We start from the raw sequence: 26,265 nt of genomic DNA, 5'->3' as shown, positions 1-26,265 counted from the left end.
TATATATTTTTGTTAACAGAGCAATTATTTACATTATGCCGTAATTGCAACTGCAGATTTCATACATACGAATGATGTAATGGATATAATTATGTACGATAGAAGTTAGGCTGATTCGTATAAGATTAAGAGAACAAGTTTTACCAGTACATATAATAGAGAGAATAATTATTTGAATACACATAAAGAAAAAAATTCTGATAAAATAAATTATACAAGCAATATTTGTCTATAAATATTTGCATATATTTACAATGGTATTGCATTCCAAGACATTTAAGAAACTTAACACATTGCGTTCGCTTTACAATATATGGATGTATGTGTATAGAGTATACACAAATATTATCATCTAACAGAGCTATGCAATTTATAATTAAAAGATCTTGAACGTACATATTCCATAAAAAACATAAAATAAAACATAGAAAAACATAAATTAGGAAATTTATATTAAATTCCAATGTGTATTGATCTTAATATTAATCAAAATCCGTTCCGATATTCAAAGTAAAGCATTGAATAATGTTTTTTCGATGCTATAAAATAATTAACAAGTTTTTTTCTAATTTTTTCATTTAGAATACGAATAAACGTTTCTCCATTGATTAAATAAAACGTTAAAATCACAGATTCAGGATCATATTTAAATCTAGATATTACTACATATGTACTATTTTCCGATCGATTTTGTTTCGAAAAGTCGTGCCTCCATTAGCTATATAGTTGCCTGAAATGACAAACGATCAAAGTTAATATATTAATAATCAAAAGATGAAATAGGTTCCATGTAAACTTACAGTGATTTTTTCCAGTATAGTTTCTGCTGGTTTATCCTTTCGAATAAGTTCTTTTGGACTTGCTTTGATTGGTGTACATTTTTCTTCCTCCATTTCGCTCTTTTTCTCTGGAATTTTCAAAGCATTTTGCGCTTCTATCCTTTTACGATTTAAGAACGCCATACCATGGACTCGAAGATGTTTATCTACCGCCGCCTTATCTTCAAAAACCGCCATACAAACATGACATTGATTTGCTTCGATAGACTTTCCTTCAGCCTCGAGATCATCCACATTATCAGGAGCGTAGGAAGTATTTTGTGCCATATAAGTTATGGGATCCTCTATCCCGTGAAATGCTTTCAGATGCATTTGTAAACTAGGTACTACCACAAAATTGTCTCCACATTCCAGACATACTAAGTATCGGCCTTTGATTCTATGATTGCACGCGATATGCTCTCTCAAATTTGTCATATTCGAGCATCGCTGATCACATTTCTTACACCTGAAATTACCCTCGCTATCTTCGGCTGTTTCTTGTGTTACACATAACCCAAGTCCTGTAAAATTTATGTTTTTCCCATCGGTATTATATTTTTTTGGATTCCACCGTCGTCTTCTTTTTGAACTCGATATAGTACTTTCGGACTTGCGCTTTTTGTTATCTAATAATTCCTTGTAACCACCATTAATGAATTCTGGTGACATTCGTAGTAAGTTTATGGCAACTGCTGATAGCTTACAATCTTGCAAATGTTTACCCTGAAAATGATTACTTATAACTGATTTGGATGTATTTATTAATTCCCTGCATAAAGGACACGGAAAGTTTAGGATCTCATTTGAATTAGTTGGATTGATTAGAGCAATTCGTCGAGGAAAATAGCGATTAACTTCTTGATCGCGTGAAAATACTCCCATTTTTCCTCCTTTCGCTATCTGCCCAACTTTCTTAGATCGATTCAACTCAAGCACGTGTTGAGGAATTCTAACAAGCGGAGGAGGTTTCAAAATTAATTCATGTGTTATAGCCTCCGGTTGTTTTTGACTCTGTGTTTTGTTCGAAACATCCCTTGCTTCTTGTTTTGTTTCATCTAATTGAATTTTTGCTTTTTCGCATGATGTGTCATATGTACTCTGGTCGTTTTTCACTCCTGACAGGTGATCTTGTTGAGGAGATTCAACTTTCATTGGGCCGGGACTTAGTTGAATCGTTTTGGTATCCCATACGCAATCAATGACATGTTCGAGTTCAGTTTTGATCTCTTGACCTTGGTGAGCTTTGTTTTGTTCAGTTTCTTTATTTATTGTGTTATCATCCGTCCTCTGAGCTTCACGTTCAAATATCTCAGACGTAATATTTCTAGCATTTATAATCTTACTTGTTGTCGTATCGATAAATTTCGAAGTTGCTTCAATCTTGTCGCATTCAGAAATATCCGACGTTAGGTCAGCCATTGACCTAACATCGAGTATCTTCGGTATGATTCCACTCAATTTTGGAGAAGATTCTGAATTAGCATTAACAACTTTAGAACATAGTGGTGTTTCATAATTTATTATGTTATCATCCGTCCCCTGAGCTCCATGTTCAAATACCTCAGACGTAATAGTTCTAGTATTTATAATCTTAGGTATAACAGTTCCATCTTCGCAAGACTCTGTGTGTGCATTTGTGAATTTATTTTGCTGTAAACTATTTTTCAATAAATTTGCTGCGGTTTCCACTTGAGAAGTATTCCATAATGTCTCGGAACTTGTAAGTTCCTCTAAACGTGTTTCATGTTCACTTTGCAAATGAGACATAATTCGTTTCGCCTCTACATGAATAAACGTACAAAATGGACATGTGAACCATATTAATCTTTGAACGACTATATGTTTTTCCATGTGTAACATGTAATCTTCGCAACGTACAATGCACCGCCCAAGTTTACATAGTACAAGCCTTATGGGTTGATGGTCATTTGCATCCGAATGTTTATCTTTATGATGTTTTCTATATTCGGAATATGATGGTAAAACAATGTAACATTTATCACAAACTACCTTATTATGACTGTGCATAATTGCGAAATGTTTTGCGACAGATTCCATATCTTGAAAACCATCTATTTCACAAATTTTGCAACCAAGAACACGCCTTTTTAGCGTGTGGAAACAGGTAGTCCATGTATGGACTTCTAACGATCTATATGATGTAAATTTACGATAACAATCAGGGCACAAATACGGTCTCTCCTTGTCGTGAAATGTTTGATGAGCTACGAAACGCGTCGAATTACCTTGATACGTATGACATTTGTGGCACATATGCTTATAGCAAGAACAATATATATCGTTTTTCGCAGGCTTTGAAAATCCTGGAATATAGTACTTGGGTTTTTTAATTTTATTACATGCCTTACAAACAGGTTTTTCATCTGTTTTCTCATATTCGGATTCCCATTCATGTAACAGTGCATCTTTCTCCTCTGTGTCATCAGATTTCTGAATGCATTTATCAATACAATGTTTCAGCACGGTCTGCAAAATATGAACTGCTTTTAAGTTTTCTTTGATCACATTATCAGTTACAAAATTCATTACTCTTGATATTTCTTCACCAATTTCTTGTAAATGATCGTATCGTTTCTTCAATTCGAAATAAGAAAGATGAAAAAATTCATTTAGCATTTCTTCTCTACATTTTGTTATCATCGTAGATGTATCAACAATAGAATAAATTGGCTTTTGATTAAGAAACTTTACATCGAGATACAAATTTTGGTCTTCTCCTTTATGAAATGTTAAACTTTCAAATGAATTGTTCATATTTTGTACATCAATACCAATGTCTTTATGTTCAGTATTCAAATAAGGTACATCAACTTTCTGAGAACCCTTTGCTGACAAAGAAGTCTGTTTCGACTGAATATCGCAGCTAGAACTATTCGATAATTCCGACGGGGATGGTGAAGGTGTTAAAGGGGAAACATCATTATGAAATGAGTTCGTTTTTTCTTGATTCGATATATTTTCTATTTCAGTGGAATCTAAGGGTATCAATGGTGGAATATTGTAGAACACTAATGGTGGAATATTTGTAGATTTTGATTCCACTGTTCCTTGTACATTTTTCACTGGTACCACAGCATTGGATGGGGTTTTTAAATTTTTAGTAAGACCTGATGATTGCTTAATAATATATTTCCGTCCGTTTTGATATATAACCCTACCGGGAAAAGGTCGTAATTTATTTTTAAAGGGCTCGGTTTGGTTTTTCGAACTATTTCTGTTAGTTTCTTTACCGGCTTGAGAAAGATTTTTATTTCCTACATTTATTTTCATTTTCGATAATTTTTCAGACCCAACAGGTATTAAGCGAATTACTCCTTCGGAAGATGATTCTTTGTTATTATCGCCAGGTGCATTATCAGAGGCGTGTCCTATAAAAACAATCTTTTTGTTATTGATCATGTGAGGTGGTAGCTGATTAATAATTGTATTAATATCAACATGTTTCGTACTTTGAAATCTAACATCCTTTTGACCAGAATCAATGGTCAATGTATATAGATTTTGTTTCAATTTACCTAACTTATTTTTGTATGTATCCACCTTTGCTGTACAAGATACATCAGATTGAACCTTGGACACTGGTGCTATTTTTAATAAATTATTGCGAAGTGTTTTATTTTCTTTTCTATCAGATTTTTCTTTTACGATATTGCCTTCTGTAACTGTCTTGACTGATAAATTGTTACTAGATTTATGTGTTAAACTCTTCCATAATTGTTTATTGGTAGGACGCTTTGATAAATCTTTGATATCACGTTTAGACGCTATCATTGTATTATCACATGACATAACCATATTGGATGAAATGGAGTTTAAATGTCTTACTTTATTTCGTTTGAACTTATTAATTACATTTGGACGTTTTGGAGTGCACGAATCTTGCACTGATTTTACAGAAACTGTTGTGTTTCCTTTCCTTTCCTTATTATTATCTGGAAACTCAGATTCAAGAAATTTTGAGAATCCACAATTCACAAAAGTAATGTCATTTACTGTACAAGGACTGTCTTCATTTTCAATCATACTTTCATCAGAGATGGAAACCCTGGTATCTGTTGAAGATGGACTTGTTCCTTTATCAACACTTTCTACTGACTCAGGAATATTAATATCAGAAAATTTCTTGCCATTGTTAGGTGTAGAATGAGCAGAATTCAAAATAGAAATTTGCTCCTCTATTGATATTTCTAATGGCTTAAAATGGAATCGACCATTATAACCTTTAAGAATAATAGTAACTGGATTATTGGCATCTTCTGTCAATTGCCACCAATTGTTATCAATAGTTTTATTTTTCAACCAATCCATTATATGAACTTTTATTATAAATGTATGTTCCATAAGTGCTTCGCATGTTAAATCTACTTCAGGATTCCAGTCGATGATATTTGTTGGTAAAGGCATTAACATTAAGTCACCTATATTTACCAAATCTACATTATGAGCTTTCAAATGTGCAAAAAATTGACATTGATTGTAAAAGATTCTTATTGCCCCAAATTTTTGATTGTTACGTAAACCTCTACTTCGTAAATATAAGCGTTTCTCATGATCCAATTGTAAACATGTGGAACACAATATACCTTTTACTGAGCTATGTTTACAAGCAGTTACAAAACAATGATGACACCAATATCCCAATATCCAACTTTTCCTTGCAATATGGTCTTCCAAACTGCTTCGAAAATAGAAGCTAACAAAAAATAAAATTTCCATATATTACATGTATTTCTATTTAAAAACTAATCCTTACATATACTATATATTAATGCTTTATAATGCTGCAGTTAATATACAAAATATGTAAAAAAGATACTTAAAATATATTAGTATGTGTGTATATGTGAACTTACCAGTCTTTGCATTGTGTACACATATATAGATTCTCACATTCTGGAACATACTTCTCCAAAGGAAAGGATGGTAATATTGGCTCATAAGGTTGTGTCTCTGTTATAAAAACAGCATTTTTCACTGCTGTATAATATTTGTCACCCCACCTAGTTTCAGTCCTTCTATTCCTTCTTAGTTTTGGCATGAGATTTTATTATTATATGTCACAATATTTAGAGTATCTTAAACACAGAATCCATAAGCACCAAATTGATACTTGAAAGTTCATAAATGTAGATATGAACTATTGTAATAAACAATTATTTATAGCAATGTGTTAAAAATCAGTGAAATGCTGTTATTTCTACTAATAAAGTATAATACTATACCAATTATCATATATTTTTTTATGACATACAATGAATATAATATGGCACTACAGACTTAAAGAACATTATACAAAATTTATTCACAATCTTGTCACCAAATCTCACCATTAATTACGCCTGTCATATATCTTTTTCATATCATACAATGTATTAACAAAACTTAAAGGATTGTTCATCAGTAAACCGCCATATTCAGCCATGATATGTTTTGCTGTTTCCAGCTCGTCGGTAAAACAGAATACACCGAGCTGCCGTTGCGGCAAATGGTTGAAGTAATATTAACAAATGCACAACTATTGTATGTACCTACATACATATCCTCCAATATATACATACATATACATATTTTTTCTCTCTCTCGAGATATATATATATATAGAGAGAGAGAGAGAGAATTACCAAATGTTTTACATTTATTATTTTTGTAAATTATTTTAAGTTCTAATTCTTAGAATATTTTCAATGCTATTAATGTATGCATATTATTTTATATAATTATCACCAGTAAAAAGGGATATGGATATTGAATACAATTGTGAACTCTTATGCCATAGTGAAAAGTTGTATCCAAGCACCTTTGAAGATTCTGGAAATATACATAAAGATTATTGAGTTTATACAAATAAAGCAATGAGTATCATTTTACAGTATATGAAAATAACATTTAAAACTACACTATGTTTTGTTAAAACTATGTCTTAGACTGAATACGTATCTTAAACACTACATTTTTTAATATTTGGTAAGTACGATTTCATTTTAAGATTATTGCAAAACATAACATATAATTGATTGATACTAGTTTTATTAGTAAATATATTTTATATATTTGAAATATAAAATTAGCTTATATCTGTTTACATATTTTCACATAAGTTTTTACTTGAATGAAATAATATGATTAGTTAATACACATATTCTTAATACTTATTCTCTCTTAATTCTATTTACAATATTTATAATTGTAGAATATTATCTTTTTCTGTTTTAAACACACACCAGTTAAGTAATACTAAACAACAAATAATATACACTAAACTTACAAGATATTCTGCACTTATATACTTGAATAGTTCATTAATAATTCCTTATATTTTATGTTCTCATTAAGTGGATATTACAAAGCAGTTGTAATTACAATGTGATTATATCTCAAAAGAATTTCAAAAATTTGTACCCTTTTTTAAAGCAAATGTTACATACATTATATACATATACGTATATTTTTTATTTAGATACCCTAGCCATTGATAATGGTTTACAGAGAGCGCTAGCTGTAGTTTTGGATCCTAGTATCTTACAGAATGGAATAAAAATATATTTAATTTTTGTAAGAATGAGTAAAACATAATAAATATATATAACTCCTAAATTAAAAAATGTGATAAAATGTACATATATAATAATATATTTTAGTCATAATAATATTATCTTTAAACTATTGTAAATAACTGCTATTTTATAATTCTATTAGGCTATGCTGTTGGATTATATAGTTAAAAATAAATTAATATGTGTAACTTATTTAATAATATTTGATAAGAAAATTTTCGACTAATTTATAATGAAATACCTAGTTTGCATTCTACCAACTTATACATATATCGCTATGTACGTTATGTGTGATAAATAAGTACTTGCTTTTTCCTCTCCAGAGAGCACCAAACTCACTAAGAAGAAGTGCCATCAGAAAGGCAGGTATGTTACGCAAATAGATAAAATGTCGTTCCATCAATTCAATGCATTTACTGGTCGTTTAAAACAATCGACACAATTACAAGCTCTTTATCCATTAGTAAGTAATTAACGACAAAAATTAAGCCAAAGATTCTTATATTTTCCAACATCTTTTTATCATTTTTGCTACTTTGTTTCAATGAAGTATGATTTATTTTGTTTTTAATATGATAATTATAAAAAATTTTTAAAAGTTTGCATTCAGTTATTTATTGTTAAATGATATTCCCTATCATATGCTAGAAATGTTAGATAAGTAAGGAATGAAGCTTTGCATCTTTATATAACTACATAATATCAATAGAATATAGGTGTAATATCCAACAAATTAAAAAACTATAATATAAAAAAAATTGTATATTTAAATTTAATATCCTAAACATAATATTATTTGTATCAATTTCATTGATTGCATAATAATATATAAAATTAATACTTGTGTCGTAGTCCCCAAGACCATTAGAAAAAGTAGAACCAATAAAAATGATGTTTGATTCTGTCAAAACTAAGCCAGTATCTACTTCATTATCTGGCAAACAGAATTATTCTACAGTACCTGCAAAATTAAAGAAGCTCCAACGGGAATGGCAGGTAAATATAAATACATATATATCTGTTGATAATAAAATTACATTAGAAAGAGAAATACAATAAATATACATTTTACAGGCTGACTTAACAAAACCTACATACCTTCTACGAGGTAGATCGGATAACATGATTGTTGCAGGACTTTCTGCAGTTACTGCAATTTGTTTTGTCACTAATATGTACTACTTATTAGAGCTCAGAAAGAAATTTTAATGCATATATAGGAAATTAAAATGCTTTAGTATAGATATACTTAGGAATGATATTTGTTGTAAAAAATAAATTATAACTTCAAGTAATATTTTGAACTCATTATTATAAATAAATAATTAAATATACATTTATTTTATTCTGCCGTCACACTCCTTTTCATAGTTAGGTTTTCGTTTGTGTATAGTGAGAATATTATACTACACATGTATAATATATACCAAAATGTGTTGTATGCAAATATATATGAATTACATATATGTATGTATATAATGTACATAATGTATAGTAATGTACCTACATAGAATTCTATATTTTATCTGCGAATATAAAATATCCTAACCTATACCACAAAAAGTATAGAATAGAACTAATGCTTAATGCATTTTTGTGTCATTTGTTTCGTGAACTTTAAAGGCAAGTTCATATACAATTTAAACATCAATTCGAAGTTTCCGATTCAGCATATTCTTATTACATGCTTATTATAAACGGGGTACTGAGATCTTGACATTGATTAAATATAGGATAGACTTGATATATGGAATTCGCATCTCATGTTCTGAAATTGCTTTTTGGTTGTTACGGCGAACGTAGGAATTGTATCAATTTAATCGCCGAAAATGATAGTATTCCATACTATATCGACAATGTTGGAAATGACACCTATGTGGTAAAAGAGCTCTAAAGCACTCGAGACGTAAGACAGAAAAATCCACTAAGTGATAAGTCTATCTTTTATTTTGTCTGTGATAGTATTAAACGTCAACTTAAATGATACACAAAGAATTTGCAAGAAAGCTACTAGTATTGGAAAAAGACATTCTAAATATTTGTAAATTAACATTTATCTGCAATGGATGAAAAGATTATTTCAACTGTAGTATTTCATCCTATCATTTCTTCAATACAAAAAATTGCCCTTTATGAAACAAAATCTGTAAGATCTTACTTTATGTTATAAGCAATAAATTATTTAAATATTCTTGAATACATATAATTTACGTTCCAGAGATTTTATTTAATGGGTTCAAATAATACTTTAACACGTTTCCGTGTATTAAAAATAGACCGTATGGAACCGAAAGAATTAGTTGTTGTAGATGATAAAAGAGAATATACTCAAGATGAAATAAAGGACCTTGTAAATATGATAGACATGGGTAATCGTACACGTACTGGGCAAAGAAGTAATATTGGAGGAGTTGCCAAAATTGTTTCGGCTTTTGGAATTGTTGGTAAGCAATATTAATTTCTTTATTAGTTACTCACATAAATTATCAGTACATATGCTTTTACAATAAAGAAATTTTTCATATTTTGTAATAATTATATATGACTCATAATTGTATAGAAAGAATAAGAATATAATTTTATATATCAATTCTTTGTTTTTTATTAATACATAGTTACATTGTATGTAATATGTAAGAGCAGCGTACATGTCAGAGACATAGCTTAAGCTTTATAATTTTGCATGATTTAATTCTTGGCATGCATGTTTATTGCATTTTAATACTAGACGCAAAATAACATAAATATACATAGTAATATTGGAGTAAAACTATTGCTAAAATATTATATAAGACTTAGTTTCCATATATTATGTATTTGCTTGCTAACAAAGGCAACATTCACAAAGAATCTACATCTGACAATGGTGTATCAGAAGAATCTGAACACCAAGAATGTCAGAAACCATTGCACAAACCAACTCAAACTAAATTCACCTGGAAAACAATGTGGCAGAGAGAAACTTTCCCTCGACTAGTACCAGCTTTTGGTCTTCTTGGTAAGGACCAATCTTTCATATTCAGTGAAACATCATACATTTGAAACAAAATAACAATCTTAACAAAAAAAATTTAATACACATGCACATATACACACAAAAATCAACTTTATAGTAAGTGATATATATGTAATATAATAAGATGCAAATGTAGCTTAAATGCGATAATGGTCATTCTGTATGGTAACTTTGCAATAAATCATTAATTTGAAAATTTAAAACTCAAAAATAAAATTGTATGCAATAAGAAATGATATTAAACTTATTGTACCAATATAAATATTCTGTGTGTAAGATATTGCAGCACATGTATGTTTTTAGCATGATATCACACAAAATTATATTTGCATGCTATTTTACTTGCAGTTAGAAAGTTAACCATGTTATATGCACAATATATTAGATATGTAATAAATAAAATGTAAAATTGATTTATACTAATAAAATAATTAATGGTTAAAAATTATTCTATTAGGTTTTGTACGTTTCTTAGAAGGATACTATATAATTCTTGTTACTAAACGACGTAGAGTGGCTGTAATTGGGCATCATACAATATACAAAATAGAAGACACTTCAATGATTTACATTCCAAATGATACTATTCGTGTTTTTCATCCTGATGAACAAAGATATGTGAAGATGTTTCAAAGCATAGATCTTAGTAGTAATTTCTACTTCAGTTATTCTTATGACCTAACACATACTTTACAAAATAATATGACTCCACCAAAACATATCAAACCTGATATTTTTAATACAAATAACTCGGATTCAAATCAAGCAGGGAATAGCGATACTGAAGATGCAGAAGACTTTTTCAATATTTGGGCATCTAAAAAAAATTATTGGAATAATAGGTTTGTTATAATAATCAACTAATAAGTTTTTGAAAATTAAGCACTCAATAAAACTTGAATAATTGGTAATATTTTTAGTGGTACAGAAAAATATATCGATTATGGTGTGCGAAGTAATCCGCACCGTCGATTTGTGTGGAATTCGCATTTATTGAAACCAGTAGAAAAGGACTTGCATCGTGACTGGATTTTATATGTTACACATGGTTTTATTGGTCAATCAAATGTTAGTATTTTTGGAAGATCTATGTATATAACTATTATAGCTAGAAGGAGTAATAAGTATGCAGGTACCAGGTTTTTAAAACGTGGAGCAAATTTTGATGTATGTACAATTAAATAATATTTATGTTGCGCTATTGTAACTGTATATCACTAAAAGGTAATTTTATTACTTCAGGGAGATGTTGCAAATGAAGTAGAAACAGAACAAATTGTACATGATTCTGGAGTGAGTTCTTTAAGTAAGGGCCGTTTTAGTTCTTTTGTACAAATGCGTGGATCAGTTCCTGGACATTGGAGTCAGGATGTTAGTAAAATGGTTCCTAAACCTACTATCACTTGTGATTTGGCTGATCCTTATGTAGAAACAGCAGGTATGGAAGTTAAATGGTATCGTTATATTTATATATGATACAATCAACATTTAATTATTAAAAAAAACCCAGGTGCACATTTTAATCAGCTTTTAAGAAGATATGGTTCTCCAATTATAATTCTCAATCTTGTTAAGAAACGTGAAAAAAAGAAACATGAAAGTACATTGAGTGAAGAATTATACATGGCTGTTAAATATTTAAACCAATTTCTATCTCCAGAACATCATATTCAATACATAAGGTTTGACATGGCTCGAATGAACAAAAGGTACAACTGCATGATTTTATGTTCTAGTATGCAAAAGTATTAGATATAATTTTTAATCATTTTTTTTTCAGAAAAAAGTTTAATGTTATGGCACGATTGGCAAATATAGCACATAATGCAGTTTTGAAAACTGGTATTTTTCAATCACAAAATCCATATTACAGTCAAAGGAATTTATTTTCTCCTCAGTCTAATTGCAATAAAAAATCTCATAAAACAAATTCAAACACGATTTCTTCATTCAATACATATGGCGTTCAAAATTATACAAATATTTCCATTGAAGATAATCTATCTGTCAGCTGTAGTACCGATTTTAAATTTACCAGAGAAAATAAGCATAATGAATTACATTATATAGAAAACAAAGTAAGACAATGCTTCGGTAAAAGGGGTACATTACAAACTGGTATTATTAGAACAAATTGTGTTGATTGTTTAGATCGTACGAACACAGCACAATTTGCGATAGGAAAATGTGCTTTGGGATTCCAATTGTGTGCTTTAGGAGTATTAGAATCTCCTAAATTAGAATTTGATTCTGATTGTGTAAGAATGTTAGAAGAATTATATGAGGATCATGGCGATACATTAGCATTACAATATGGTGGCTCTCAGTTGGTGCATAGAATAAAAACATACAGGTAAAATTGCATAATATTGTATATATTTTCAATTATAATGAGAGATTTTTATTTTATGATTTAGAAAAACTGCACCATGGACAAGTCAGGGTAATGATATTATGCAAACTCTCAGTAGATATTATAGTAACACATTTAGCGATCAAGAAAAACAACATACAATTAATTTATTTTTAGGTAAATATAAATATGAGATTAAGTAATATTAGAGGCAGATCAGAATAGTAAATAAATTATATATATAAATATTTTTTACAGGTTTATTTATACCTGAAGAAGGAAAGCCTCCTATTTGGGAACTTCTAACAGATTACTATCTACATCACAAACCCGCTTGTCATTACTCCCGCAGAACAAAAGCTTTAACGCAGTGGTGGGATACTACTGTATTAAAATGTCTACCATATGCATTAAATGAAATAACAAAAACATGTTCAGAAATAATACAAGTTCAAAATTCAACTGAGGAAATGATTGATGTTTATTACGATTACCATAGGTATTGAAACATTTCATAATGTGAATATAATATTGTGGTTCATTTATATATTTTTTTATAGGCCATACGAACTGTCTTTACTTTCCGAAGTTTACGCGTATAAAATTAGTCATTCTGTTAGAGATTTCATGCCGCATTTTACAACCAGTTTTAGTCCATTTGCAGTACGAATACGACCAGGTAGAAGAAGGGAAGAAACTGGTAATAAAAATTTAAATATGAAGAATCCTTCAATGACTGGGCAAAGTAGTACCAGTAGCACAACATCGAGTGCAAGGTAGTACAAGTCATTAATAGAGCAAGGAAGAAATTGAAGCAAATGTAATTTTTTGAATCTTAATTTTTATGTGTAATATTCCGTAGCTCTAGCGATGATTCAAGTTCCGACGAATATGAGAATCATCAACATACTAATGATTCTCAATTCGTAATGTCAAAAGAAAGTTCGGAATTCACATCTTTTGAATTATTATTTCCGTCTATGAGAGAAGTGTATGGTACTCAACCTCAATATCCTAAAAGGAATGATGTCATATTATATAAAAGGTAAATTGCTTCTATACATATTAAAGGATACTTTCTTGATATATATTTTTAATAGATTTGCATTAATTGGACGCAATGCGACATATTCCTCGGATTACACGAAACTGCGTTTAAAATTATCTCAACAAGTGTCGTTCCCTGAAGTGACAACTACTGTAGTTCAAGTACCAGTGGTAAAGAAGTCTAGCATTAGTATATATGAGCAATATGTTAAAAGAGCCGAGGTAAATATATATTGTCATTAGCATATAAATCTTTTTTATCGTATTAAAATTATATATATTATTTAGGTAGGTGGTTCTGTGCCAAGCACCAATGATATTATCTTGTATGAAAATTATGTGAAACAACAGTTACCAAAAAGACTAATATATTCAAATTGAATCTATTATGTGTTAAAGTTTGTTTTATGTTTTTATATACATCTATAGAAATTAATATATAATAAAGTGTTAACAAAATCTGGTTACTTCTTTATGTATGTTTTATTCACACCATCTTTTAGAAATACATATATTCGCAAAATGAGCAAACATTATATGAAGTCTACTTCAGCTTCTTTTTTGGTCGAATATTGTTTGTGTGGCCACACTTTTTCTTACGACAGTTGGTTGCACGTGGATGAAGACGGGCATAACATTTTCTACAAATCATTTTATCACAATTGTATTTCTGTGCAAGAATACGCAAAGTAGGTTCGATGACACCACCACGAAGTCGAAGAACAAGATGCAAGGTAGATTCTATTCAAAACATAAAAACTATTGTAATGGGCTATAAAATATATAAAGTATTGGAACTTCTTTAATGATGTTACAAGATACCTTTTTGAATATTATAATCTGACAGAGTACGTCCATCTTCCAATTGCTTTCCAGCAAAAATAAGACGTTGCTGATCAGGTGGAATTCCTTCTTTATCCTGGATTTTAGCTTTTACATTTTCAATAGTATCTGATGCTTCTACTTCAAGGGTGATGGTTTTACCAGTCAAAGTTTTCACAAATATCTGCATCTTGGTGTATCTATTTTTTAGTATAAAAAAGATTGAAACCGTATATATAATAAAAGATCATAATGTAAAACAGGGACGTTACAAAAGTATACAATATTTACTCGGCAAAATGGTTGAGTTCGACAATTAATTTTCTACGTTCCTAATTTCTCTTTATCTACTATTTTTTTTATTATTAAGTTCACTAAAATATGTAAAAGTGACTAGAAAATTTCACAATAGACATTTCGTTTATAAACGTGTATTCTAGCAACGTAACGCGTTGCAATTGTTTTTGAAACCCTTTTGTTTAATTGTTTCATTATATATGTAATTTTTTTATTAACTATTTACTAATTCAATTTAAAATCAATTTATAACTTCGTAAGAACATTTTAAAGCATAAAAATTTTAAACAATATTGAATTCTTACCGTTAGAAAAGCGTGCTTGCTGAAGACAACCTAAAAGGACTTTACGATGGCAGCACTGTAACTTCCGTCCACATGAAAATCAATTATGTAGGTATACTAGCCCTCTCGTGGCGAATAATACTATTATTTCAAAGAAAAGTATTTGCAAGAATATTTATTGTGCTTAATTTGCATACAAAGTGTGTAATTATTGAAAATTTACGTCGTTGCTGCATATTTGAAAGAAATTGTTTTCAGTCTATTGTGAGTATTGTTAATGAATATTAATAGTTAAGACGATTCATTTTCAACGTATTGTACAACTTGAAAACCTTGATACAGTCATTTTTGTAAAAAAACACCACTTCCTGAATATTATCGTTATTCTTATTACAATCCATATTTATCTTAATCTTATTTGAATGTATTGAACGTTAAATATCATGTAATATTATTTTCTTTAACAAACTCTTTAGTTAATGGTTTATAACTTTGAATTATATTTGTATATCTTCTGATAATATATTTGTATTTTATAATTGTAAAAATGTAGATGCATATATGTGTCTACGTTGCATTACAAACATGTATGATACGCGTGCGCATGTTATATCCGATGTACGTACTACTTCCTTCAGAAGACGAAGGTTTCATTCCATGCCTTAGGCCATGGCTATATGCAAATTTCAGTAGTAACCCTTAAACTTTATACTTTGACCTAGATGTTTACCGGCCGAAAGGCCCCACAATTAAAAGTGTTTTACAGCGGCCTTTAAAGCTAGGAATTATCTAAGATTTTACATATTTTCAAATAGAATGGTTATTTCTTAGAAACTTTCATTAGAATCTGTAGCTTACCATAGAGTTTGTACAATTTGTAGAATTTCGCAGGTATGTTTATAATTTCTTACAGATATGTTCTTCGTGAATGGATCTCATAAACTCGAATGACTTTTACGATACTTTGAAGAAATATAAGAAGCTTTATGATATTTTGCCGGCTTGAATGCTTTTGTATTTACTGAACGAGAATCTCTTTACATTATGAACGTCATGGATCAATGCGTTATATGTAAGAATGTAGATAAAGAGAAATGCAGTGGAAAGTAACGAAAGTATGTAAAATGTATCATTAATTTTGTGACAGTAGAAGATAGGCTGTGAAATCGTTAACGCAAAGGCATTTACAATTAATTCACTAAACACAACATTTTGTAACTTAAAATGAGATGCATCTCGCCAATTAGAATGCATATCGAACTCGTAATCCACAATACAGCTTTGGATGTTCGATATATGTATGTACTTATGTATATGTATGTACATGATTCCCCGTGATACAATGTATTCGCCTTACAGGTGAAATGGAGTAAACAACAAGGTTGTTCTTGTAATCCGTTCTGAGATTGCTTCATCGAGTAGCTTCGGTTTTTGTATAACATTATAGAGGAGTTGTAAATCTCCATCGAAGTTTGTTATCAAAGTTTCCTCATTATAAATTCCACTGGCTGTTTCCTATACGCCAGAAAACACATCTCAATTCGTTGCATTGATCAACTGTGTTGTCGAAAGTTATTTCGAGTTGTTGAACTTCAGTGAAGTTAACCATAGTCTCAAGGCTATTGTGAAAATTGAACAGTAACTAGATTTGGGTTTAGATGGACTGACTATGGTTGGGAATGCGAATTAGTACGTTTTAATGATGTATGAGAATAAAGTAAATATTAATAGAAATCTACAATGGTGAAATTCTCGATAGTTACAATGATTATTGCGTAGTTGATATAAATTGTTGTTAATGAGTAAGCATGCTTTGTATGGTAATGGTAATATTATGCACGAAAAACCATTTTTTGATGTAGCAAGTGGGAAATTAATTTATGACAGTATTGCTTTCTCTCTTTGTTTCGATCGTTTGCAAATGAATACCTATACCTGAATATGTTGATATATATACTATACTATAATATATATACTATAATGAATACCTGAAATTTGATTGATCAATTTGCGTATTTGTTCAACAGATGTTAAACTTTGATCATGCAAATACGATAGTGTCGGAAATAACGAATAAAATAAAAAACTTTTCTCTACAAATAGGTATTACGTTGATATCATTGTACAAGTTTTTACGGGCGAATATAGATATTGCTTAATAATAGAGAACAATAGAGAATATTTTCCATTTCTAGACGCAATCACCGTGAGCGAACAGTCATTTAGCGACTATTTTATAGCGGATCTACTAGAATGTAGACAGAACAATTCCGACATCGAAACAGTATAAATTTACGGGAATTCTGGTATGATCAAATCGTATTGTGTCCCTAACAGTCGCAATTGGTCTTTATTTACGAAACTATCGGTCGATACTACTTTACTCTAGTGTTTACTTTTCCCTCCGAAAAACAACGGATGTCCAATGCAGTTGTGACTACTATTGCTGCTATGACGTTCGGCCACTTGTCCATTAATGGATATCTGTATTCCATGTTCTGACGCGATTTCCATTTACATACGCTGCATGCCATACTCTTATCCTTAAACGTATGAATTAAATACAGCTTCGGTCCATGTATTATTTCTGGAAATTGCGAACAAGGACCGATTAAACATAATACTTCCGGTTTTATATATCGAAAATGTATTTCTATCCCGCTGGTTCGTTAGTGAATTCCCTATGGCAAAATCGTGTATTCGTTAGAACAGTTAATAACGATGACATGGATGAAGAGCAGGTATCACCCGCGGCAAGCAAGCTATGCTCATGTTCAGGTTCACCAGACTGGGTTGCTCTTCTACCAAATAAAGCATTTGCGTTTTTTGTAATCATTGCTGGCCGGTTTACCTAGTTTCCCTTTTCAATTACCCTTGTAATTATCTTCTAAATATTTTCTTGTAGTTCTTGCTGTAGAACTTTCGCTATTAGCACGACATTCTGGGATTTTATTTAGTGCTAACTCGATCGTTCACCTCAATTCCATTGTATACCGTGTAATATCTGATACGAGGTATCCATCGGATCAATGAGACCTCTTATCGGTGTCTTTGCCTGAGACACATAAGTAGATGAATTTATCAGTGAACGAACTAATAGTGGAAAAGCCTGTCCGAGTCAGTAAGATCATTAAACTGCAGGGGCCACGATATACGGGCTAAAATTGAAGTCTAACTCTAAAGCGAACTCGTTCAACTACGGTTAAGCTTTCATGACACTTTGACCTCGACTCGTACACGCTTTTACCGAAGAACGCGCAAACCTGATTTCTGGATCGAAGATCGAATTATCGATTTCCGTCGACGCCGAGCCCTAACGTTTCTCCACAACCTTTTGTACTCTCTTATCTTTTATTTCTTTTGGTCTTCTACTCGGTCTCTTCCTACGCTGCTGTTCCACCAGCAGTCGCCACCTTTCGTTCAGAGAGAATTGGAGAAGTGCAATTAAAAGTTGTTACGAACGTGGCCCGAAACCACGTTTAATCGTCGTTGTGCTTCTTAGCCGTAATTAGAGTTCATTGATGAATGAACGAGTCTATCCTCTTTTATCTCGTGCCTTGATCAAGCCCTCAGGTTTTCGTGTAATTTATTATGCTATGTCTGTTCGACGTTGAAATTTTATAAATTGTTGTTTATCAGCAACTAAAGACCTATTTATTTTTCGTCGGAAATTGAACGATATATATGTATATACGTACAAATGTCATTCGTATGTAGATAATATAATAGATCTATAAGGTTATATTTCATGTATAATCATTGAAGAGTGTTCGTACAAGTATCCCCGGGATAACAAAAATTTCCGTATCGTAAAATTTGTAAGCAAACTTGTTCGATAAGAAACTGACGAACTTTCAGAATTTTATCGACGGTTCCGCAAAATTTATATTTGCTTGCTTACAGACCAAAATGTAATTCTTCCCTCCTGGTAATAACTTTAGCGTTTTCGTACATCGACAGCTACGATAAAGGGACCACAAAATGAGTATGAAATGCCATTGCGATCCGAGATAAAACTTTTCCATCAAAATTCCCTGCTCTCCCTCGTGTCCCTCGTCCTTCCATTCTTCGCAGTTTGCTCGTTCAAGCGATTCTGCGACCCGCTGATTCTCATCTGCCTAAATCGATGTCCGATTCTTTTTATTTCTACCTTTTTTCTTTCGTTATATCATGCAATATGCCGGTCGTGCAGCTATTGGTCAGATAAAGGTCCCTTCATAACCGATGCGTTTACGAATATGGGAGCTAAGTGCGATGCACCGAATAGCGTCTCTTTTTCTCTGCATAGAATGGACATATTAGGAAAGTGAGGGGAAAGTGAGGGGGATTGGCGGTGTGCATCATGTAGGTATATCTGTATGAAGGACATCGAGGGGTAAGGAGAACGTATAGTTTCGAATGCAGTAGGTGCAACAGTGCAGGTAGGACACGCAATGCAGTTTCGTGGAAATTAGGTCAGCGAGTTTTCGGGTTAGACAGAGACAGTGGGAAGGGACGACGAACGAAAGAGAATACGTGGATTAGACTGCACCGAGAAAAGGACATCGCGCCTCTTGGAACCACCGAAAGGAAAAAGGGGAATAGGGAGAGTAAATATATGTAAATTAAACGTCCCTCGACTTTATTTAACGCAAGAGTTTAAAGGAGTTACCTTGCTTTTCGTCGAGACTCCCTGAATAAGAAACTTCTTCGAATAACGTGATGGGTAGCGAACAGAATAAAAAGAAGATACATATGTATGTATACATATAATCCATATTTTACCAATCTATCCAGACTATGAATACTCGATATTTAAGGTTTTTAATGTCTCACGTGTGAAAAATGACACCGAATGAAACATGTATGTACGTATAACGTAGCTTTATCAATGCTTTGTGATATCTGCGTGACGCGAAATTCTTATAATCTTAAATCACAATCTGTCGGAAATAGTCTTCCTTATAGGAATCACAAAACGCGGCACCAGATCATTTATTAACCACTTAGATTTCTATCTTTGTAATAAACAGATTACGAATTTAATCTAGAATAGGCGAGCTAGTAACCGAGAATATCGTAAAATGATAAGAGAGCTCGCAAGATTTCAAACTTCAAATCCTGCGATAAGAAAATTCAGTAAGTGATAGGTCTATTTTATAGATATCCTATTTGTGATATTACAGTGGTCTGTAATTAATGTTCCGCCATAGTGTATGGCGGGTTTACTATTTGAAACCGGTTCAAGTCAAATAAAACGGTTAACGGTTCCTTTTTCCTTTGATTCGTAAAATCAGAGCGGAAGTCGATGGTCGCGCGCCCGCTTCGGTTCGAAACCGTGGAGACTGACTTGCGTTATTTCATCATTCGCACGGTGATCTGTCGTTTCACTCACAGGATCGTTATTATTGAAACGAAGCAACTAATGATATTATGTTGCAACGAGTTACGAGGAAAATCTTCAAATAAGACGATTATGATTCTCCGATTGATCTTCTTTTCGCGACCGAAGAAAAATAAAAAGAAAAACGCTAATAATAAATAGTTCTTAGTCTTCAGCATAATAAAACATTTTCTGAAAATCAAATACTTTACAAAAATGTAATTTTTCTAACTGAAATATAGTTTCTTCTTGTATTTTCAAAGTAGGAAACTTCTTTTATTTGAAAGTTGCAAGCAAATATGTACTTTAACATCGGAACACGCAACAAATTTACTCGTCTGATGTCTCATGCCGAAGTGTAAATCCAGGTCTTTTCTTCTTTGTCTCCTACATCAGCTTCCTTTCTGTACTCGGCTTTTCTCTTTCGTCTATCGTTTTTCTCTCTCTTACTCTAATCTTTCTCTCTGTCTCCCGCATTCGCTGGAAGTTGGTGAATGTCATGGAGTCGCGAAGTTGCGAACGCTGCGGTGGCGTATTACAAGCTGCAGCAGCTCCGTTCCACAGGTTTCCTTCAATAATGGAGCGGGCCAAATAGTCTAATTTACTCGGCGACTGGTCGCCCAGTCTGAATATGCATGTGTACCCGGGCTATTCACGACGGCGAAGACGGCGACGACGTCGTCGACACTAGGATCAGGAATCGGTGGAAGAGAACAGTTGTAGTTGCAGCTTGGCTAGCACTCAGCACACTGCTTCCTCGCAAGCATGTGCAGACAGGTATGTGCCTGCGTGTTCTATGTCGTGTCCGGAGTACGCCTCTTCATACCTTATTAGGCGTCACCCAACATGAACATTGTCTACGTTCAAGCATTCTCCAAATTGGGTCAGTTGACGTAATGCAACGCATACGAGTACAGGAAATATAGCGTGCACCGTGTGTGGACGTTTTGACATAGAAAAATTGATCTATACGCATATCGTGTTCCCTTTTGCTTGGAACTTTCTGCTCCAAACAACTTTCTCATTTTATTGTTTCCCTTTATCTACGTGTCAAAAAAAGAGATGTATATATATATGAGTATCGTACCTATCTTACGCGATATGTACATACTTTGAAAATTAGGTGATACAAGACGTTACAATTAGCTTTTTAGGTTTTCTTAAAGAAAATATCGGCAAAGTTAAAAATGATCAAGAACGTTTGGTTTCAAATTTGTGGATTCGATTTATGTGGGCAATATCTTCACGCGAAGGCGATTAGACGAATTTCATAGATTTTGACGATTTGTATTCTTGTAACTCGTACACTTACACAGATTGCGTTATATCCTTTTCTATCATTGAACGTGACACTTTAGCGGGTGGCGCTTGTTTTCGATTAGGAAGAGGATCCCTCGAGTTTATTTCAAAACATCTTGTTCGCTGCTATTTGGCACATATCTATTCCCGAAGTTCTCATTCTCTTATTGATATTACTGAGACTGTAAAGGCGGTAGGAGCGAGTTAACGAAAGATTTGTACGAATGCGATGTAAGTCATGAAGCAAAACAGTCGACTCTTAATCTTGATTCGTTCTTTAAACTCGATTATAAACTGTAAACTAATTGTAAGTTAACTGTACGGTTGGTGCAACGGTACGAGCGGCAGAATGGCGGATCAGTTGGTGCGAGTTTGCGTGCCTGGAAACCGACTGCACCGGCAGCAGCCACCGCCGCTACTACCACCGTCACTACCGCAGAATTTCAGTCCCGAGGGCTAGCATTAAACGAGTTTCTAACATACATTCCTAACTGCGCCACTTGTGCCCCCTGATCGGATATTCAATCAGGCAACGTGTTCGAGAATTTATGGGACAGATCACTTGACGGTGCTAGTGGACCAAATTTTGCGCTAGCTATGTGTGCATTTTACTACAGCTCACAATGCGATTGCGACTATAGAACGTGTCCTCTCGAAATGTGGAATACGTGGATCTAGTACATTTTTCTCGTTTATAATCGTGATATGATATGGACAATTGCGAAAACTGTACCAATGATCGCCACTCCTGTTCCAGCATACTTTTCTGGAGGAATCATTTAGCTGATAATTCAGAGTAAAAGCGAATAAGTTCAACTTAGGAAACTTAGCCTGTCGTATAAATTTATGTTACTCACATGAAACGTTTAAGAAAAGTGTATGACGACGCGCCAAATCATAGCTTCAGCGATGCGGCGTTGAATTGATGGCAAACTTTTCAAAGCATCGTTTTATATAGCTGCGTAGCCTCGGGCAATTTTGACGATGTACACTTTGTTTATTCCTTGCCGCGTGTCTTTCTTACCGACAAAATTACCAGAAACTGAGCTCGTACTTTTAGTAAATCCGTTACCAGTTTATGACTGCTTTTTTATCTACTTAGAAATTTAGAATAAAGATTATCTGAAAATAGCATCGTCGATTGTCGATAGTCGAAGAACGAGTTTATGAGGATTTCGTAGTTTTCTCGCATAGCTTTTTCACAGCGCATCGGTGCTACTCGTCCGAGTAAGGAATTTATTCCGGCAAATAGCGCGCATGTGATGCGCACCTACGAAACACATAGTTGACCATTTCGTGCGCAAGTTGGCGGAAGAAGAAGAAACGAGCGATTCTCCGTTGCTCGATTACCGCAAACAACTTGGTTGTTAAACCGGCCTTTCACTATCTCTAGCAGTGTTATATTCGTCTTTGATTTCGACGGAGCGAGATAAAGGCATCAATACCAAGGGATTCGGTGCAAGTGGTTTTTCCACGTTTTCTCGATTGGTTGGCTGACGATTAAAGGTTGTGAGTCCAATTGCTTCGAATCGCAAGAACGGCATTCGCGTCCATATAACGCGGCACGTACGAAAGATTCCCGTGGTGAGAGCGAGAACCTCGTTTAACCTCGAGAACTCGGGAGCGAAGGAGAAAAGAAGCAGGTTGTAAAAGGTAAAGGCAAAGGGCCGAGATCGGTGGTCTCTCCCTCTTGCGTGCTGCTTGCTTTCAACGTTGGATGCTGTGTACTCTTCGTATCCGAGTACCCACTCGAGTCTTGGCTCTGCCGGTCCTTTGGCCTTGGACGGAAAGCATTGACCTCGGCTTTCCACTCTCAGAGCACAACCGGTCACGTGGACCACAGTCTACTACAAAATACGTACTTACGCGCACCATCTTCCTCTTTCTTTCATTCCGTTCTTACAGATATATTTCTGCTTCCTCCTCTTGCTCTTACCTTCTTACTCTTTACGTCATTCTTCCCGTTTCATATCACCTCGATTGCTATTGGTAACGTGAATACACGACAGAGTACGCAGCGTTCATGTAAGCATCCTCGATTACGTAGTAGACTCTTACGTGAACCTGGAAACGTCACTGCACTCCTTTCTCTTTGCAACAGGCCGGAGAATTTTTTATTTTTATACTAACCGATATATTGGTCGGTGAAGCTAACCGTTCATAACTATAATGCCGTCACTAGGGAGTATTTTTATTCGGTCAACGTCGTCGTCAGGGGAATTACGTAAAATAGAGGGCTGCTTCGTAAAGGTTACCGAGTTTGAGTTAGCTACGTGAGAAATGATAACGCAGAAATTGCGTCATCGAATTAAATTTGCTGCGATCGATCGGAATATTTTCTGAAATTCGATGATACGATTGCACGAATGCGTCAGTCTCGTTAGCGGGTACGTGGAACCGAAGGGTGATGTTCCGTCAGTGGCGCGGTGAAAAAGCAATATTGATCTTATGCTAATTTTCCACTGAGTTATGAAAGGTTCGTGCCGAATGGGATAATTTATTCTCTTGTTAATGCCAACTTGTATACGGTGCCACGTTGGACATGCGCGCTGCCACCTGATTGCGGAGAAATCAAATTCACGATAATATAGCTAACATTTCATTGTTAATGTAAAGCTAGATGATGCTGGAAGTTTATAATGCGTCGTATTGTAGTATTACATTCTGTTGTATAGTTCTCGTGCTGGTATCTCTATTGCATTTGATGTTCACGCTAGGCTGAAACTTTTCAACTGTTGTACACATTCGTACCGTATTTCTCTGAATAGCAAAGTTACAAAAAAGGCTCGAGTAAGGCCCGAATGAAGCGGAAATGTTCGCGGCAAAAAGAAATTGTTGGACACTTTACCATTGTTAGAACGACGAGTAGCGAACATCTTACCAATCCCATCGATCATTTCGCTGTCTTCGTTGCATAGTGTATTGCTTTCACTGAACTGAACTGTCGACACAGAGCATTGGTCACAGTTCAAAGTTTCGCTTAGTTGAACGTGTATGCAAGATCGAGATGTAACGTGTAGCCTTGATTTGTATTTATGGGTCCTATTTCGCTGCTTCGATTACGGTTTACGAGTTCTCTTGCCCATGCTACTAACCATGATATGCCCCGTTTGTCGGATGATTCGAATTATGGTTCGTCAATAATAGGCACGTTGTTAAACTTTATAAAAGTTTAATAAAGAGCATCACAATGATGCTGTGTATTTTTGTGTAAAAACGTATCGACGTCCAACTGTTCATAAAACGAATTTATGGACTTAAGAGTGATGTAGATTATAATATGGTATTCGTATGGTATCTGCGTGTACACAAAACGTACTATATATGGTATCATACGACGGTATTGAGTCGGTCTATGATGTAGACAGGTGTGGGTGCTAATCAAGCATTTTGTCGTATTACTAGACCGACAGAAATAAGAGAATGCAGAGGCGAAAGGCGGCGAACGTCAGTATGATCATGATTAGGGGCTAGTGCGCGTTGCAAACGAGGGATTTGAGGTTAGGGGATTTGTAGTACAAATACGACATATGGACCGACGAACCGACCAGCAGTACGACCATACGACTGGCTATATAACGACCGCTATAGGGTGGATAGGAGCAGCGCATCAAGCGCGCGTAACACGGCTATGGTCTCCTCGTTACAGCTGCACAACTACCAAATTGCATTACTGCAGCCAGGAATCTCTGCGTTGCTTCAGTCCTGGAGTCTCTGACAGCCTCCCAAGAGGATTTCTACAGTTCCACCTTCCTCGTTTCCTCGAGGCATGTACATACACGTTTCGTGGCCTCAAAGGAAGCAGGATCTAGATTAAGTTCGTGTTTCAGGAATGACCCCCGACTGAAATTATTACGATAGATGGATAGAAACAACTTACGATAAATGGTCGCTAGTTTTGCACCTTATCCACCCGTTAGATTAATGTTGTTTGATGCAATTAATTTAAACGTTTCAAGTTGTCCGTAAAACTTACGTTTGTGTCTCTTCGGTAAAATCAACTGATAGTAATATCGAGCAAGTAGAGCTGTTCAGCGCACGTGTTTCCAGATTGTTAAAGCAGGCGTTGGTTGGAATACTGTTTATTTGCTTATTCCTCCAAAGTAAACGATGCACCAAGTGTCCTACGTATATGTTGTTTCTCTATCTTCCCATAAATAATATGTGGTAAGTCAGGTGCTCGGCATGTGCCGAATGTAGATTCACTTGCACGTTCTAGTGCTAAATGTCTCGTTTATGCTTTTGGTAATTAGAGTTTCAAGAACACTCGATGAAACGAACTAATGAAGTAAAACAAACAACACGACAAATTGTGTGAACGTAATTTCAACGTTTCATCGTTCTCTGTACCATAGCGTTGTTTGTGTTACCAGCAAGATTAAGTTTTCC

General features: G+C 33.6%; 4 protein-coding genes across 9 annotated transcripts; 2 read left to right on the top strand and 2 right to left on the bottom strand.

The window, feature by feature from the left end:
- Window positions 1-12: 12 nt before the first annotated feature.
- Window positions 13-6,416, bottom strand: LOC100745486. 4 transcript variants are annotated; one of them, XM_012381269.3, is made up of 4 exons: window positions 5,696-6,416; window positions 4,292-5,535; window positions 801-4,210; window positions 13-730 (listed from the first exon to the last, which is right to left on the bottom strand). In XM_012381269.3, the coding sequence occupies exons 1-4, from the start codon at window positions 5,878-5,880 to the stop codon at window positions 719-721; spliced, it is 4,851 nt and encodes a 1,616-aa protein (XP_012236692.1). In that variant the 5' UTR covers window positions 5,881-6,416; the 3' UTR covers window positions 13-718. The 4 variants fall into 4 exon arrangements, with proteins under 4 accessions (XP_012236692.1, XP_012236690.1, XP_012236691.1 ...); XM_012381267.3 differs by having other exon boundaries at window positions 801-5,535; window positions 5,696-5,951; window positions 6,065-6,416; XM_012381268.3 differs by having other exon boundaries at window positions 801-5,535; window positions 5,696-5,951; window positions 6,170-6,416.
- Window positions 6,417-7,693: 1,277 nt separating this feature from the next.
- LOC100745122 lies at window positions 7,694-8,730 on the top strand. Its single transcript, XM_003486641.4, has 3 exons — window positions 7,694-7,859; window positions 8,249-8,392; window positions 8,471-8,730. The coding sequence occupies exons 1-3, from the start codon at window positions 7,785-7,787 to the stop codon at window positions 8,603-8,605; spliced, it is 354 nt and encodes a 117-aa protein (XP_003486689.1). The 5' UTR covers window positions 7,694-7,784; the 3' UTR covers window positions 8,606-8,730.
- A 201-nt stretch (window positions 8,731-8,931) lies between these two features.
- Window positions 8,932-14,279, top strand: LOC100744881 (polyphosphoinositide phosphatase). 2 transcript variants are annotated; one of them, XM_012381314.3, is made up of 14 exons: window positions 8,932-9,542; window positions 9,615-9,840; window positions 10,230-10,394; window positions 10,870-11,254; window positions 11,333-11,579; window positions 11,655-11,850; window positions 11,923-12,121; window positions 12,193-12,765; window positions 12,830-12,942; window positions 13,024-13,264; window positions 13,326-13,541; window positions 13,628-13,810; window positions 13,866-14,034; window positions 14,101-14,279. In XM_012381314.3, exons 1-14 carry the CDS (start codon window positions 9,459-9,461, stop codon window positions 14,191-14,193), a joined length of 3,090 nt encoding a protein of 1,029 aa, XP_012236737.1. In that variant the 5' UTR covers window positions 8,932-9,458; the 3' UTR covers window positions 14,194-14,279. The 2 variants fall into 2 exon arrangements, with proteins under 2 accessions (XP_012236737.1, XP_012236739.1); XM_012381316.3 differs by lacking the exon at window positions 10,230-10,394 and having other exon boundaries at window positions 8,934-9,542.
- Window positions 14,277-15,354, bottom strand: LOC100745002 (ubiquitin-60S ribosomal protein L40). Of its 2 annotated transcripts, none has more exons than XM_003486640.4 (3): window positions 15,237-15,354; window positions 14,635-14,834; window positions 14,277-14,553 (listed from the first exon to the last, which is right to left on the bottom strand). In XM_003486640.4, the coding sequence occupies exons 2-3, from the start codon at window positions 14,822-14,824 to the stop codon at window positions 14,357-14,359; spliced, it is 387 nt and encodes a 128-aa protein (XP_003486688.1). In that variant the 5' UTR covers window positions 14,825-14,834; window positions 15,237-15,354; the 3' UTR covers window positions 14,277-14,356. The 2 variants fall into 2 exon arrangements, with proteins under 2 accessions (XP_003486688.1, XP_012236740.1); XM_012381317.3 differs by having other exon boundaries at window positions 14,635-14,837; window positions 15,237-15,344.
- Window positions 15,355-26,265: the final 10,911 nt, after the last annotated feature.

The sequence above is a fragment of the Bombus impatiens genome, unplaced genomic scaffold (genome assembly GCF_000188095.3).
Source record: "Bombus impatiens unplaced genomic scaffold, BIMP_2.2 scf_0129, whole genome shotgun sequence".
Lineage (NCBI taxonomy): Eukaryota > Metazoa > Arthropoda > Insecta > Hymenoptera > Apidae > Bombus > Bombus impatiens.
Note: the sequence above shows the minus strand (reverse complement) of the source record. Positions and strands in the feature narration are given on the sequence as shown.

Excerpts from the sequence above, each read along its gene's own strand:
- LOC100745486 (XM_012381267.3), bottom strand. The coding sequence starts at position 5,880 with ATGCCAAAACTAAGAAGGAATAGAAGGACTGAAACTAGGTGGGGTGAC. Across the intron at positions 5,536-5,695 it reads TGTACACAATGCAAAGACTG|CTTCTATTTTCGAAGCAGTT; the intron begins GTAAGTTCACAT and ends ATTTTTTGTTAG.
- LOC100745122 (XM_003486641.4), top strand. The coding sequence starts at position 7,785 with ATGTCGTTCCATCAATTCAATGCATTTACTGGTCGTTTAAAACAATCG. Across the intron at positions 7,860-8,248 it reads TACAAGCTCTTTATCCATTA|TCCCCAAGACCATTAGAAAA; the intron begins GTAAGTAATTAA and ends CTTGTGTCGTAG. Across the intron at positions 8,393-8,470 it reads AGCTCCAACGGGAATGGCAG|GCTGACTTAACAAAACCTAC; the intron begins GTAAATATAAAT and ends TACATTTTACAG.
- LOC100744881 (XM_012381314.3), top strand. The coding sequence starts at position 9,459 with ATGGATGAAAAGATTATTTCAACTGTAGTATTTCATCCTATCATTTCT. Across the intron at positions 11,851-11,922 it reads TCCTTATGTAGAAACAGCAG|GTGCACATTTTAATCAGCTT; the intron begins GTATGGAAGTTA and ends AAAAAAACCCAG. Across the intron at positions 12,943-13,023 it reads TACAATTAATTTATTTTTAG|GTTTATTTATACCTGAAGAA; the intron begins GTAAATATAAAT and ends TATTTTTTACAG.
- LOC100745002 (XM_003486640.4), bottom strand. The coding sequence starts at position 14,824 with ATGCAGATATTTGTGAAAACTTTGACTGGTAAAACCATCACCCTTGAA. Across the intron at positions 14,554-14,634 it reads AGATTATAATATTCAAAAAG|AATCTACCTTGCATCTTGTT; the intron begins GTATCTTGTAAC and ends TGTTTTGAATAG.